Here is a 15,924-nt window from a genome sequence, read left to right on the forward strand (position 1 = left end):
ATGCCCCCCTCTCTCTCTCTCTCTCTCTCTTTCTCTCTCTCTCTCTCACACACACACACACACACACACACACACACACACACACACACACACACACACACACACACACACACACACACACACACACACCACTTTAATTAATTTATGATCCAATCCGATGATTTATTTTTGTACTTATCTAACCATATATGCGCCGCTTGAATACATAAAATGTCCCAGAGGAATTTTTGTGGCGCTCGGGTGAGTTTGGTTGACAAAACACGCACAAAACAAAGTTACAGCACACGCGCACTCACGCACGCACGCACACACACACGCACGCACACACGTTGGCACATTCAAACACACATCATGTTGTCCCCTGCTGGACCCACGTGCACGTATATCATCATAACCCTCCATCTCTCCTAGAATGCCTGAACTCTTCCACCCTTCTTCTGCACCTCTTTTTCACTCATTTCCTCTATCCCTCCCTCTGTACGTCCCTATGGAGTATCTGAAAATAGCAGCCAGGGGAAAAGTGGGTCAGCTGCCATGGGGGGGTGGGGGGCTGGGTGGTGGTGGTGGTGGTGGTGATGATATTATGTGTGTCTGTGACTCTGTGTGTTCATGAGAGAGAAAAAGTCAGAGTTGATGTGTTGTTGTTGTTGTTTGAATATTCCGATTAACTGTTGCACCCCTAGTGTGTGTGTGGTAGGGCATTCACCAAATATTCGAATATTCGAATATCAAAGTCACTATTCAACGTTGTTCACCGAAGTCGAATATTCGCTTTTTTACATTTTTGTATTGTCTTCTCGGTAGCACTTTACAATAATGACCTGTTATAAATCATTTATAAACATTTATAAGCAGTTTATAGATGAGTAATAAACATGAACAAACTGTTTATTGACATTTGTAAATGTTTAACTAAACATTTATAACTGTTTTAAACATCATTTACATGTTATTAGTAAGGTATTAGTAAGTAGTAAACTAATCATGAATAAACCATTGATATACATTTGTAAATGCTTACTAAATCATTTATAACCAATGCTAAAATTCACATAATGTGTAGGTAGGAATGCATTTACAAATGTCTGTTAAGGTGACCTCCATGTGTTGTTCATGTTTAATATACGCTTTGTAGATGTTATCAAGAGCCCTAATGTAAAGTGAAGGCTATTCATTGCGACTGTGAGGTCGCAAGTTACTATACAAACCTCCACCGGATGTCCGTCATGTCACGTCACGTCACTTCACGTCACGTCACACTTTTGGCCCTACTCTTATCTCTGGCACCGTTGCCCCTATCCATGCCAAACTTTGCACACACTCCTTGGCTGCCAAACCACAACCTCCACCCCTGATTTCTCATGCCCCTCTTCTAGCGCCACCATGAGGTTGCTTATCTCCTTACTGGTTATTTATATCTGTCTGTTAATGTGGCCTCCTTGTTTGTTCATGGTTATGCTTTGTAAAACATTCCTTAAATATCTATAAATCATTAGTAGATGTTATCAAGAGCCCTAATGTAAAGTGAAGACTATTCATTATTTACAACTGTCTGTTAATGTGGCCTCCATGTTTGTTCATGTTTAGCAGTTTGGCAAGTTTGGCATGGATAGGGGAAACGGTGCCGGAGATAAGAGTAGGGCCAAAAGTGTGACGTGACGTGATGTGACGTGACGGACAGACTGACGGAGGGACTGACAGACAGCCGGGGGAGGTTTTCATAGTAACTTGCAACCTGATGGTCGCAATGAATAGTCTTCACTTTACATTAGGGCTCTTGATAACATCTACAAAGCGTATATTAAACATGAACAACACATGGAGGTCACCTTAACAGACATTTGTAAATGCATTCCTACCTACACATTATGTGAATTTTAGCAATGGTTATAAATGATTTAGTAAGCATTTACAAATGTATATAAATGGTTTATTCATGATTAGTTTACTACTTACTAATAACATGTAAATGATGTTTACAACAGTTATAAATGTTTAGTTAAACATTTACAAATGTCAATAAACAGTTTGTTCATGTTTATTACTCATCTATAAACTGCTTATAAATGTTTATAAATGATTTATAACGGGTCATTATTGTAAAGTGCTACCGTTTTCTCTTTAAAAAATATATAGTTTATAAAGCGTGGCTAGATAGGAAGTCATAAGAATGAGTTGTCAATGCCCCTGGTAGATGAATTTGTTAATGCTCTATACCAGGGGTTCTCAAACCTTTTTAGGCTGTGACCTCCAAAATAAACATATTTGAAGGTATTACATTCAATGTGACTCGGTTCCACATATAAATATTGTGAAAATAGCCGATCTACATGCTCACAACGACTCGCAACGCGAGGCGTTGTGAACATGTAGATCGGCTATTTTCACAATGTTCGCCTCTTGCTTACTTAATATTTGACAGTTTGGCCAGTCCTGTCGAATATTCGACTGTTCGAATACTTTGAGGTCGAATAATTCGAATACTAAAAATCACTATTCGTGAATGCCCTAGTGTGTGGTTGTATGTGGTTGTATGTATCTGACCCTGTACATGTACAGTATATCTTTCTGACCATCTGTGTATCAGTCTAATAAAGAAACAATTTATCTTGCTCACCTGTCTCGTTGTCAGCCCCTGTCTGTCTGCCTGCCTCTCTGTTTATCCCCTCAAATCATGACCCTATCTTTTCACACCCTAGTTAAGAAGGAATTGATTGTTGCAATCACAGAGAGAACCTCTAGTCTAGATTATGTTTAATAAAGCCAAAATTGCATAGTCAACCACTTATAACCTGGTGTCTCTATTCTGGTCATGTCATTTCAGGCAAAGATAGGCTATTTCAACTATTAGAACTGCTATTTTCAGTATTTTCATTGAACAATTTTCACTATTTTCGTGTGGAAAATATTTAAAAGAAAACTGCTTAACTCATTGCATGCCAGGCCCGATAGTCCCGAGATTATTTCAATGTCTTTCCCCGCCAGGCCCGATAATCCAGAGAAGAAAAAAAAAAGAAAAAAAATTCAAAAAAATGTTTTTTCAAAAAAAAAATTGGACCCCAAAAAATGTAGTAGGCATGATAGCAATCGCGAAATTGCATGTTTAACCCCCATAGCAACCCCATCTTTCAAACATGGCAGCCATCTTTGTTTACATTTTAGGAAAACATAATGGCTGCTATCTCATGAATGCCTGAACGGATTTCCATTCGGATTTTTTTGTTTGAAAGCTGTGAGCAATGTGGACACACGTGGTGCATTATCTAGGCATGGTGTGCATGATCAGTGCACTATGAATTACATGGAAGTCTATGGAGACAGGGGCAGGGGAGAGTACGAAGGTATTGTTAAATGGCGGGGAATGTGTTAAGTGGTTAATGCATTTGAGGATTGCAATTTTATTCCCCCCCTCTAAATGTGGCTGTGTAATTTACCTGTCTCTTTGCTCTGGGGGGCAACAGTTAGTAAGATAACTAAGATTGAAACGCATGGCTTGGCTGTCTCATAACAAACATTAGTAGGCCTAAAATGTAAGTGTGTGGCAGTCAGTGGGGCCAATCTGATGCACTACAGAATGTTGGGTAAAGCAGAGGATTGCTGCTGGTTTGACTGGTATTATCTGACACAATGTCTGATTTCAGCAGTGTGATGTAAACTCAACTCATGTGGCCCAGCAGTCGATTCAATTAGCTGTTTTGCTAAACTAATACAGTTAGGGCTAATGGGCCCCAAGCGAACAACACAGGAGTGGACAACTGAAATTGCTCAAATGTTTTTCAAACAGCAGAGAAAATGGGAGGGGGAGGGAGATTGTATGAGTGTCAAAGTGTCAAAGATAACGAATGACTGAAAAAAGGGAATATGACGCAAGAGATACACTTACGTTTGGTTCAGGTGCCACAATGTCTGATCTTTGTGATTTGGTGGAGCCCTACAGTACAAACAACAATGTCTAGGTATAGTCACAGGACAGTAATCAGTATGGGGATAACTGATTTAGTGCAGTAAATCTTCTTTTTCTTTTTTTTTCTTTTTTTTTCAAGTGGGGCCTGTTAGAGAGGGAACATAAAAGTATATACTGTATAGATAAATAGATATACAGTACATACACACACATACATTTACACATGGGCCGCGGTCGGATCTACGGTTCTGGGCAACCGGATCTCCATGTTTTCTTTTTTCTTTTCTTTTTAAAGACATTTTGCAGTATGGTGCTGCAGCCAGGGGCTTTGGCTATTTGGGTGTCCTTGGCATGGAAAGGTTTGGGAACTCCTGTAGTAGAGTAGCCTACTTTCGTGAATCACATATTTTTTCAGCCTTCATATTAGTTAGAGTTTGTGAGATATACCGGTACCCTATGGTACAGGACCAGCGTTTTCTTTCCACACCGTAATTCATCTAAGACCTAATAATAATAGTTACAATAGTTACCTACTCCTCCCGCGAGGGAAATTCAGTATTTGCAGCCCAACCCAGCTGCATCGCAGCCCACAAGGAGCGCGTGAGCAATCGCAGCCCACAAGGAGCGCGTGAGCAATTAGGGGTTAAGAGTCTTGCTCAGGGACACACATCGACATTGCTATCCTGGCCGGGAATCGAACCAGGGACAACCAGGGGAACTGGTTCCCTAGGCAGGCTCCCTAACCATTCAGCTATGGCCGCCCCTATAACCTGCTCTCATTGGCCACGACACTGCCGTGATTTGCACAGTGAGCACTTCACTGCCTTCCCACTGGCAATAGGGACTTCAAGCAACGACGGCTACGGCAATCCACTCTGGTAAGCGGAAATGGATCAGTGCTGTGCGGCTGCCGTCACAGCCCTTCTTACTACGGCAGAAGCTACCTTTCCACTATAGTGGCTACAATGTCTGCTGCATAGAAGCGTCACCATGGGAACCAAAGAGTTCAGTAAAAGTGGTGGGAACCTGTCGCCGACGGCTGTTTGTTTAACGTTTTTGACTGCTACGACGATCGCGTCATAGCAGCTGTACCTTGGGTAGCCTTGCGTAGCCGTCCTGAAAACCGTCCAGGCTTTAAGTTCCAAATGACTCTGGTCAGCTTTCTTTTTATTTATCTGGGTCTAAGGGCAAATAGCAGATCTACAAGCTCACAACGCCTCACAGAGCTTGTAGATCGTCTATTTTCAGCAAAGAAGTTTGGTGTAGAGTGGAAAAAGAGCCGATTAAGTACAGATTGAAAGGTCAAGTTTATTAAGTATTGACGGTTCAAGTAGTTAAATATCTGATAAGACAAATTGACATGAATCCAAAATCCACTGATGATTGTGCTGTAAAACAATGAAACTATATAATCTCTGAAAAGCTTGTGGGGGTCCCTGCTTCATTTCTCTCTCAACTAAGGGGTCCTTGGCCTGAAAATGTTGAAGACCCCTGACATAGACACTTACACACCATGTCATATACATCATTATATGTAGGCTATTGTCATGCATCTAGTATAGTTCTCAGTAGTGGATTTACAAACTATGGTTTTATAACACAACATTTTCCATGTCTATCATAATCCAACTGACAGTACCAAGATGACTTTGTGTAGATGTATCTTACTGTTGTGCTTTTCTTCCTTTTCTGTTAGCTTGGTCTGATCTGTTCTCTGCTCCTCTTCCTAGGATTTAAGTGTCCTGTCTGCTCCAAGTCTGTGGCATCCAATGAAATGGAAGTTCACTTCATCATGTGTCTAAGCAAGCCCCGCCTCTCCTACAATGGTGAGAAACACCTCTTCCTGTGTCTACAGTATATACATACGTACGTTTCTGTGTTATTGAGACATGACCAATTTGGACATTTTAAGCTTGATCTTGGTTGTGACCTTTCACTGTTTCGACCCAAACATTCATCCAGTAGGGGCGAGATCATTTAGCGACCTACAACTGGGTTGCAACCTGGTCGGTAGTTTTCACCGACTGGGTCGCTAAATCTACCGACTGGGTCGCTAAATCTACCGACTGGGTCGCTAAATCTACCGACTGGGTCGCTAAATCTACCGACTGGGTCGCTAAATCTACCGACTGGGTCGCTAAATCTACCGACTGAGTCTCTAAATCTACCGACTGGGTTGCTAAATCTACCGACCAGGTCGCTAGATTTACCGACCGGGTCGATATAGATTTACCGACCGTGTCGCTAAATCTACCAACCGGGCTGCAAAATCACCGACCGGGCCAGGTCAGAGATTTAGCGGCCCGTTCGGTAGATTTAGCGACCCAGTCGGTGATTTACCGGCCCGGTCGGTAGATTTAGCGACCCAGTCGGTAGATTTTGCGACCCAGTCGGTAGATTTAGCGACCCAGTCGGTGATTTAGCGACCCAGTCGGTAGATTTAGCAACCCAGTCGGTAGATTTAGCGACCCAGTCGGTGATTTAGCAACCCAGTCGGTAGATTTAGCGACCCAGTCGGTAGATTTAGCGACCCAGTCCGGTAGATTTAGCAACCCAGTCGGTAGATTTAGCGTTAGCGACCCGGTCGGTGATTTAGGGTTAGGGTTTGGGTTAGGGTTAGGGTTAGGGTTAGGGTTAGGGTTAGGGTTTGGGTTAGGGTTAGCAGCCCGGTCGGTGGATAAGCGACCCTGTCGGTAGATTTAGCGACCCAGTCGGTAGATTTAGCGACCCAGTCGGTAGATTTAGCGACCGACCCAGTCGGTAGATTTAGCGACCCAGTCGGTAGATTTAGCGACCCAGTCGGTAGATTTAGCGACCCAGTCGGTAAATTTAGCGACCCAGTCGGTAGATTTAGCGAGCCAGTCGGTAGATTTAGCGACCCAGTTGGTAGATTTAGCGACCCAGTCGGTGAAAACTACCGACCAGGTTGCAACCCAGTTGTAGGTCGCTAAATGATCTTGCCCTCTCTCCATTCATCATCCCTTTGGGGCACATGCACAACACACACACACACACACACACACACACACACACACACACACACACACACACACACACACAACATAGTTACAAACAGTAAAACGCCCTAAGGGCGAGAAACAACAGAGACTGACACAATATGTCCATACGTGGACATTCCCAGATATGGGCTTAACACTTTGAGGAATTCAACTTGAGTAAAAGTACAAAAGTATTGGTATCAAAATGTACTTAAAGTACCAAAAGTAGAAAGTACTCATTATGTAGAATGTCCCATTTCACAAGTTTTCCAATCAATAAAATGTGTAAAAATCCTTTGAAAATAGCAGATCTACAAGCAATGTGAGCTATTTTCAAATTGCCGATATGTATATAGGGCTGAAGTGATTTGTAATTATAATCAAACTCAAATCTAAAATGTAACTAGTAGCTACAGTTGTCATATAATGGTAGTGTAGTAAAAGTAGACAGGGAAGAAGTTGCCAGCACTCAAGGAATCTCCTTTTCACATGATTTTATTGACCTCACTGGACAGGAGCAACGTACACGTTTCCACCTTGTTGGTCTTCGTCAGCGTTGTTGTAGTAAAAGTACAATATTTGGATCCGAGATGTAGTGGAGTAGAAGTAAAAGTATTGGAATGTGAAAATACTCAAGTAAAGTACAAATACCTAAAAGTTGTACTTAACTCTTTTTGTGCCTATCCCGAACTACAGTAGTTCGGCTTTATTTCGGCCTTTTGATCGGCCGGTGTGCCGATCCCGAACTAGTCCGGCTTTTTATAAAAAAAAAAAAAAAACATCCAGAGGCCTTACCGAAGCAACGGGCAAAATATTCGAGCCGACCCCCGGACGCGGTCTGTTTACATCGGCCCGCGAGAGTGTCGCGCCGCCGATATTTGCCGTCCACTCCAATGCAATCCATGATCTTTAGAGCTCATTTTCTCTGTTCCATGCATATCCTTGAGGTGCACAAGGTTTAATCACGGCTAAATCGCCGAAAATAGGGCTTCTAAAATGCTTGGTAGCCAATAGCTAACTTCAAGCTAACTTCATCCTGTTCCTGTTCATGACACAAAGGAAAGTCTTCAGGCTCGTCATGGCTGGGCACGGCTTGTGCATATACAGCGTATGTCTATGGTGGATTCTCTGGCCATTGGGCGTGGTGATTCTGGGCACTGTATGAGTTAAAGGGGAAGACCACCCATTTTCAATACTAGAGGTTCGCGGCCCTTCGGGCCGCTCACATCTAGAGTCCACGCCCGCTTCTTTACTAAAAAACGTTTTTTTTTTCACAAAAAGTAAAAAATAAAATAAAAAATAAAATAAGAAAAAAAAAATTTTGTGAAAAAAAAAATATTGTGGCGGAACTATTGTGCCGCAGCACGTTTCCGGTCGGACATATTACTGTACTGTACTGTACTGTACTGTACCGTACTGTACTGTACTGTACTGTACTGTACTGTACCGTACCATACTGTACTGTAGTGTACTGTACTGTACCGTACTGTACCATACTGTACTGTACTGTACCATACTGTTCTGTACTGTACCATACTGTTCTGTACTGTACTGTACTGTACTGTACTGTACTGTACTGTACTGTACCATACTGTACTGTACTGTACTGTACCATACTGTACCGTACTGTACTGTACTGTACTGTACCGTAGTGTACTGTACTGTACTGTACCATACTGTACTGTACTGTACTGTACTGTACTGTACTGTAGTTTATGGTACTACTGTACTGTGCCGTACTGTACTGTAGTGTAAAAGTACTATATAAAATCCAGATATTAAAGTTTGTATTATTATTATTATTACCCTTATTATTATTATTGTATTATAATATCTAGTATCTATCTATCTATCTATCTATCTATCTATCTATCTATCTATTGATAGATGTGTGTATCTAATCTATCTTTCTGTGGCTCTCAGTGTAGATAGATGTGCTATATTAATTCCATATATTATTATTGTTAATAATATGTGTTTTAATTATTATGATTGTTTTTCTTATAATTGATTCTCTATAGTACTATCTATCTATCTATCTATCTATCTATATATCTATCTGCAGATAGATAGATACATCTATGATCGATGTATCCATCTATCTGATGCCTCTCTCTGGGGGGAACTATTGTGCCGCAGCACGTTTCCGGTCGGACATATTTTACCGGCGGACGCACTCCCTGTTAGAAACTGCGCATAAATAAAATGCCTAACGTTATGTGGCTGTAATGGGATGTACATACATGAAGATTATGGGAATGTGATCGGGACTCGTGCCTAAGTGATGGACTGTACTGGAATGTGGACATTAGTGCTATTGACTCTGCAAACGTGAGTACATCATTTGTTTAGCTAACTGTTAGCCTTGTGTTGACTTTACGTCAGCAGCACGTATGGCGCTGGTGTGACGTGGGACGTCGGCACGTGTGCCACGTGATCAGTCCTAGCCAATTGGAGTGCTGCATTTGGTCGTGTCGCTGAGCTCCGCTCTGTCTCTCTACTCTCTCTACTCTCCACCCCCCCATCCTCCCCCCATCTCTGTTGCTTGCAGCTTGCAGGCAGTTACTTAGTTGGAGTGCGTTGTGTTTACGCCCATTTGTGACGCAAATCGTGTCGCCGGTCAACGTTGGATCATTCCGTCAGGAGTGGCTGCTCTGCGTGAGGCAAATTTTGTTAAATAGAAATAAATGCGGTTCAAAGAGTGGCATGTTTAAAATGTGGACATTTTAAAATGTTCACGTTTGTTCGACGTGGTGGCTATGTTTGTGAGAGGTGTTTGTGGGAATATGTAGCTAAACATTCTGGTTTAGGATTGCCTCCAAATGCTCCAATATAGGTGTTGAGATTGAACTATGTCATTAATATACCTTAGAGGAGTTGTGTGGAAATAACAAAAAAAAAAGTTCCCCCCCTTCTGTGTTGCATAGAACTGGAAGATTGATTTTGGGGTTTGTATTGTAAAGTACAATGGTGTGATGTCATCAAGTTGTGATTTGCAATACAAACCCCAAAATCAATCCTCCAGTTCTAGGCAACACAGAAGAGGGGGAACTTTTTTTTAATTTCCACACAACTCCTCTAAGGTATAGTACACTGTAATGACATAGTTCAATAGTCCTAATGGGGACAACTTTTCTTGAAAGTCTAATCTAATTCAGTGACTATCAAACAAAAATGTTGTGCGTGATTACATCAGCAGGCTCTAATGAATTTGAACCAATTATATCATGACATCCACCCGTGCTACTAGGACTGAAATACTTTTCCTAGAAGTATTGTGGTCTAACGTTAGTTGCAAGTGCTGTCCCTGAAAACTGTAGTTTGGATGAATTTATACTTCTGACATGTTTTCATCGAGTTAGGAAGTATAAATTAGCCTCCACATCCAGCGTCTGTCTCACTATCTCTTCCTCTCGTTAACACATTTCTAGAGTGGATCGTGTTTTTAACTCTATGACCTCTATGTCAGTGGTTCTCAACCTGTGGATCGGGACCCTCAGGGGGGTCCCCAAATTATTTTGGGGGGTCCCCAGATGATTAACTTAACGTGCAACATTGTTTTCTCTCTCAACAGTAAACAAACCAGCATAAAGTGACAATTTAAGGACTTTTTAATACCTCTAAAATTGGCCAAATTGTCAAATATTAGAGGCAGATATTGTGAAAATAGACGATCTACATGCTCACAACGCCTCTCAACGCGAGGCGTTGTGAGCATGTAGATTGGTTATTTTCACAATAGAACCGTGTTATACAAAATGTAATGCCTCAACTCTTCTGGGGGGTCCCCAGTTAAAATATGATTATTTTGGGGGTCGCAGCCTGAAAAGGTTGAGAACCACTGCTCTATGTAAGGTGCTGCCCTTGCAGTACCCGCATCATGGAGAGAAGACAAGTTTAACACACTATCAAATGGCACGCACGGTTCATAACCTTTAATTCATGCAGACAGATTATCATGCAAATGTAGGAGAATGTGACGTTTATGTGGGCATAAATATAACTCAGCTGAGCCCTGGTGAATGCACTGGCTTTGAGTAGGATTTCTCACTTCATTGTGTGGGTTGGGATCATACAGATCGCTTGAAAGGTCTTAGAAATCTTGAGATGTATTTTGATATAAAGAAAATGCATTCCAGTTTTGGCTCACAATAATGTATATCTTTGAAAGCTAAGTTAAGGTCGGAGTTTTGTTGTGCAAGGTCCTTGTTCAGATTCATCTGAGGCACTCTATAACATCTTCCATCCATCTTAAACTTTATTGAGATCCAAAGGTCATCCACTTTAAAATGTATTGGAGAATTGTCATTAAAGATTAAAACAGCTTTATAAAAGACACCCACTCTTCTGTGATCTGCAACCAAGTGTCGGGGGAAGCTGCTTTAAAAGCATAGCTTTGCCTAGTACCAATTACTTCACTGTGGAAGAAGATGAACTACCATGAACTACTCTACCCTAGGGACAAATATAGTTTAATAAATGTTACTTAGAAACTTGGTAAACGTCCCAGCCAGCACGCCCACATGGGTCCCGCATGGGTACGAGGTGGGCTACTTGGGTACCACGTGGGCATGGGCTTGAAGTGGGCAAATTACATGGGTCCCACGTGGGCTACATGTGGGATAACTGGGCATGGGTTGGAAGTGGTATTTAGTAACATAAGATGATCAAATTGAAAATGTTTGCAATTCAAAATGGAAAACAATATATAATACAAAAAACAAGTAAACTCATATATGCCAGCAAAGAAGTGCTAACTTCAAGGTCATACATAAACCGGAAAAGATAATAAAATACCTCATTATTGCGACCGTCAGGTCGCAGTTACTATCAAAACCTCCACAAACTGTGAGTCCGTCCGTCCGTCCGTCCGTCCGTCAGTCAGTCCGTCTGTCCGTCAGTCAGTCTGTCTGTCACACGTCACATGTCACACTTTTGCCCTGCTCATATCTCCGCAACCGTTGCCCCGATCCATGCCAGATTTTGCACACACACTCCTTGCCTGCCAAACTACAACCTCCAAGGACCCCCGGAGCTCCAGGGACCCCCAGGTCCCTGGGGGACCCCCAGATGTAAAAAATGACCAAATGTGCAAAAATGACCAAATGACGACCCCAACGGGGCTGCTCACGGGGAATTCCCGGGGACCACCGACTCCTGGTGCTCCAGAACGGATGCAAAAGTGGTGGTGCCCCCAGTGGAGGACCCCCTGCCACTGCAGCGCACATAAAATGCCGTAACTCGGGCTAGGAGCGACCGGGAGAGCCGGGGCCGGTACCAATTTGTCCGCCTCGGCGGCGCGGAGAACCCACCCCTCATTTCTGACATGGCCCTCTTTTTGGACACTGCTCCTACAATTTTTGCCCTAAAATCACTCAAATGGGTACACAGTATGTCTACACTCATGTCATCAACATGGATCTGTCCCATATAGCGCCACCTTCAGGCCGATTTTTTAAAACACATTTTTGGACACTGCTCCTACAATTTTTGCCCTAAAATCACGCAAATCGCTACACAGTATGTCTACACTCATCTCATCAACATGGATCTGTCCCATATAGCGCCACCTTCAGGCCGATCTTTTCAAACACATTTTTGGACACTGCTCCTACAGATTTTGCCCTAAAATCACACAAATCGGTACACACTGGCCCTCATTTATCAACGTGGTGCAGATCAAAATTTGGGTGTACACCGAAATTTAGGGAAGTCTCGACATTTATCATTTCAACTTGACTTTGACGTTGGCGTAGGGTAGGATCAAATCTCACGTCAAGTCCAGAGGTGGTGTAGGATTCATCCTACACCACTTTGTTCCATTATAGACGTGCAGAGCAGCATTGTGTAACTATTTGACAGGCAATGGACACATGTATCCACTCGAAAATGTATATCCAACACAATAATAAATAATCCTGTGAAAATATAACATTTTATAAAAGTATATTATAGCCAGCTACATCATGGACATGCACGCCGATTTTATTTCCAAGTTACAATGACAAGCAATCAAAATCTAGCAACATGGAAGCAATCTACTGTTAAGTGCTTTAACAGTCTATATTTTAAGATTGCAGTCCTGGCTCAGAACAAGCACATTATAGCCTACGAACGCATGCGAGAGCATTTTCGGGGCCAGCGCGGCGCCGCTGTGATCTACCGTGAGGCGTGAGCCTCCAATTTATACAGTGACTCGAGTCCTTTTAAATATGGATAAAACCCGAAGCTCCAAACCTGGCTGTGCCCAGCCCCGCGCACGCACGCTGCGGATGATTTATTTGGGGGTCCACGGCCCACCTGGGAGAAGACCAGCCCGCGCAGGAACGGTACATGATCGCTAGTTCAAGCACTCAAAAGTGCATTGCGCTCGTCACCGAAATTGGGTTAAATTAATATCCAAAACGTAACCGTGGGGTCTCTCAATTACTGTACACTATGCTGGAAACCCGACGTGGCGAGCCGTGAGATCATGGCCATGGGGAATAATGATTGCTTGTAACCAAATGAACGCGCTCTGTCTGCGCACGCACGGCACGGGTAGGCGGTGGTTTAAATTAATATCCAAAAGTATTCATGGCAGTGACTTGTGTCATTCATGTCGGCTGCAGTGCTATAGCGTCCTTGTCAAAAATTGTACCGTTGGTTAATCCCATGTTTCCACTGTCAAAGACTGCTGTGTAAACCAAAATGCTGCTGTTCCAAGTAGCCTAGTTTCGTGTGTAGGTGTGTGCGTGCGTGCGTGCATGTGTGCGTGGTCTGTGTGGGACGCGGACATGGCTTTTCTTTGGTTGTTAGGTCGTATTCGGATTGTTCTGGTCGTAAAATCGGGGCGTTTCTAGAATAATTAAGGGCGTGTTATTTAAATTTCAGCCTGCGCATTTATCAACGCTGGGATCAAATGTAGGGCAGGTGTGTCTGTTTAGGAAGCATTGATAAATGCCGTGCACACGTTGCCCTACGCAAAATTTGGTGAAAAAAATAGACCATTTTTTACACTCCATTGATAAATGAGGGCCACTATGTCTACACTCAGCGCCACCATCAGGCCGATTTTTTTCAACCACATTTTTGGACACTGCTCCTACACATTTTGCCCTAAAATCACGCTGCGACCTGACGGTCGCTTATCTCCCGATTAGGGAGTCTTACTGGTTTATGGAAAGTGCAAGAATGTCAGCTTTGGTTTGGGTATGTCACTCCCCAACTCTCTCAACCTGTGTCCTGCCTCTCTTGAAGCAATAAGTCACAAGAGGCATGTGGTTACCTAGTTGCGACCGTCAGGTCGCACTTACTATCAAAACCTCCACAAACTGTGAGTCAGTCAGTCAGTCAGTCAGTCAGTCAGTCCGTCCGTCCGTCCGTCCGTCCGTCCGTCCGTCAGTCTGTCTGTCACACCTCACACGTCACACTATTGTCCTGCTCATATCTCCGCAACCGTTGCCCCGATCCATGCCAAATTTTGCACACACACTCCTTGCCTGCCAAACTACAACCTCCAAGGACCCCCCGAGCTCCAGGGACCCCCAGATGTAAAAAATGACCAAATGTGCAAAAATTACCAAATGACCACCCCAACGGGGCTGCTCACGGGGAATTCCCGGGGACCACCGACTCCTGGTGCTCCAGAACGGATGCCAAAGTGGTGGCGCCCCCAGTGGAGGACCCCCTCCACTGCAGCTCACATAAAATGCCATAACTCGGGCTAGGAGCGTCCGGGAGAGCCGGGGCCGGTACCTATTCGTCCGCCAAGGCAACGCGGAGACCCCACCCCTCATTTCTCACATGGCCCTCTTCTAGCGCCACCATGAGGCCGATTCTTGCAAAACACATTTTTGGACACTGCTCCTACAGATTTTGCCCTAAAATCACACAAATCGGTACACACTATGTCTACACTCATGTCATCAACATGGATCTGTCCCATATAGCGCCACCATCAGGCCGATTTTTTCAAACACATTTTTGGACACTGCTCCTACAGATTTTGCCCTAAAATCACACAAATCAGTACACAGTATGTCTACACTCATCTCATCAATATGGATGTCCCATATAGCGCCACCATCAGGCCGATTTTTTTAACCACATTTTTGGACTATTTTATAACGGCTGAGAGGCGTGGTGACAGACAAGGCGAAGCCGAGTGTCTCCATTCTCTCCAACCCTCTCAGCCAGGTAACCACAAGCCTCGCATGGCTTATTGCTTTTCTAAAACGGTTACAATATAGCAACATGAAAAATCATAGACATGTACCAATTAAAACTGTTCTATTTCACTAATTCCATACAAGGTCTGCAAGAAAGTAGTTCCCAGCTTTTTTGCCAGCAACACAGGTGCAGATAATTGGTGCACTGTGGAACTCTGTGGAACTCTGTGGAAAGAAATAACACACCTGGGTTTGATATAAACTGATTCAAGGTTTGGATTATAGTCTCAAATATACCACATCAGTTAAAGGGAAACCAGCCAATCAGAATCAAGGAATGGAACTAGACGTTTTAGAATGTCAAATAAAGGCTCAAAAAAGCCCCCTAAAAATAAAAGTCTATGTTACGAGTCTGGTGTCACTGTCGTCCCATGTGATTTCTCAGTTGGAATTCAAACCGGGCCAATCAGCATCCTTTGAACGTGACGTTTGAAGTAAACTGTACAAGACAGTGCGAAACAACAATTGTATGATGGGTGTAACATCATGATGTTGCTATTGAAGCTGTTTTTGAAAAGACCACCAGGAATAATAACGTGAAATGAAATGGACATTCAGGCTTAGTGGCAGGCTATTCAAAAACACGCAGACTAGTACTGAAATAGACAATCAATAATCTTGGAGTTCAGTGTTATACCTAAATTTGTGATTTATCTTGCGATTGTTTAAGGGATGAACCAATCGCTGAGGACTCCCAAGCTACTGCAAAATGTTAAACTTTTAGTTCTTGCGATACATGGTTGCCTGGATTGACAGTAGCAATGTCTGACCATTGCCCCCGGGAACTCTGGGAGACAGCGTAACAGTTACT

General features: G+C 43.1%; 1 protein-coding gene across 1 annotated transcript in view; it reads left to right on the forward strand.

Annotated features, from left to right (window-relative positions):
* znrf1 (zinc and ring finger 1) overlaps positions 1-15,924 on the forward strand; it is a gene marked incomplete at its 5' end in the record, with an annotated part of 82,049 nt that overhangs the window by 38,434 nt on the left and 27,691 nt on the right. Inside the window, 1 exon segment of the mRNA XM_080737503.1 lies at positions 5,635-5,730. Within this exon segment, the coding sequence (XP_080593629.1) occupies positions 5,635-5,730 (96 nt within the window).

The sequence above is a fragment of the Nannobrachium achirus genome (assembly GCF_963921795.1).
Source record: "Nannobrachium achirus genome assembly, chromosome: 11".
Taxonomy (NCBI): Eukaryota; Metazoa; Chordata; class Actinopteri; order Myctophiformes; family Myctophidae; genus Nannobrachium; species Nannobrachium achirus.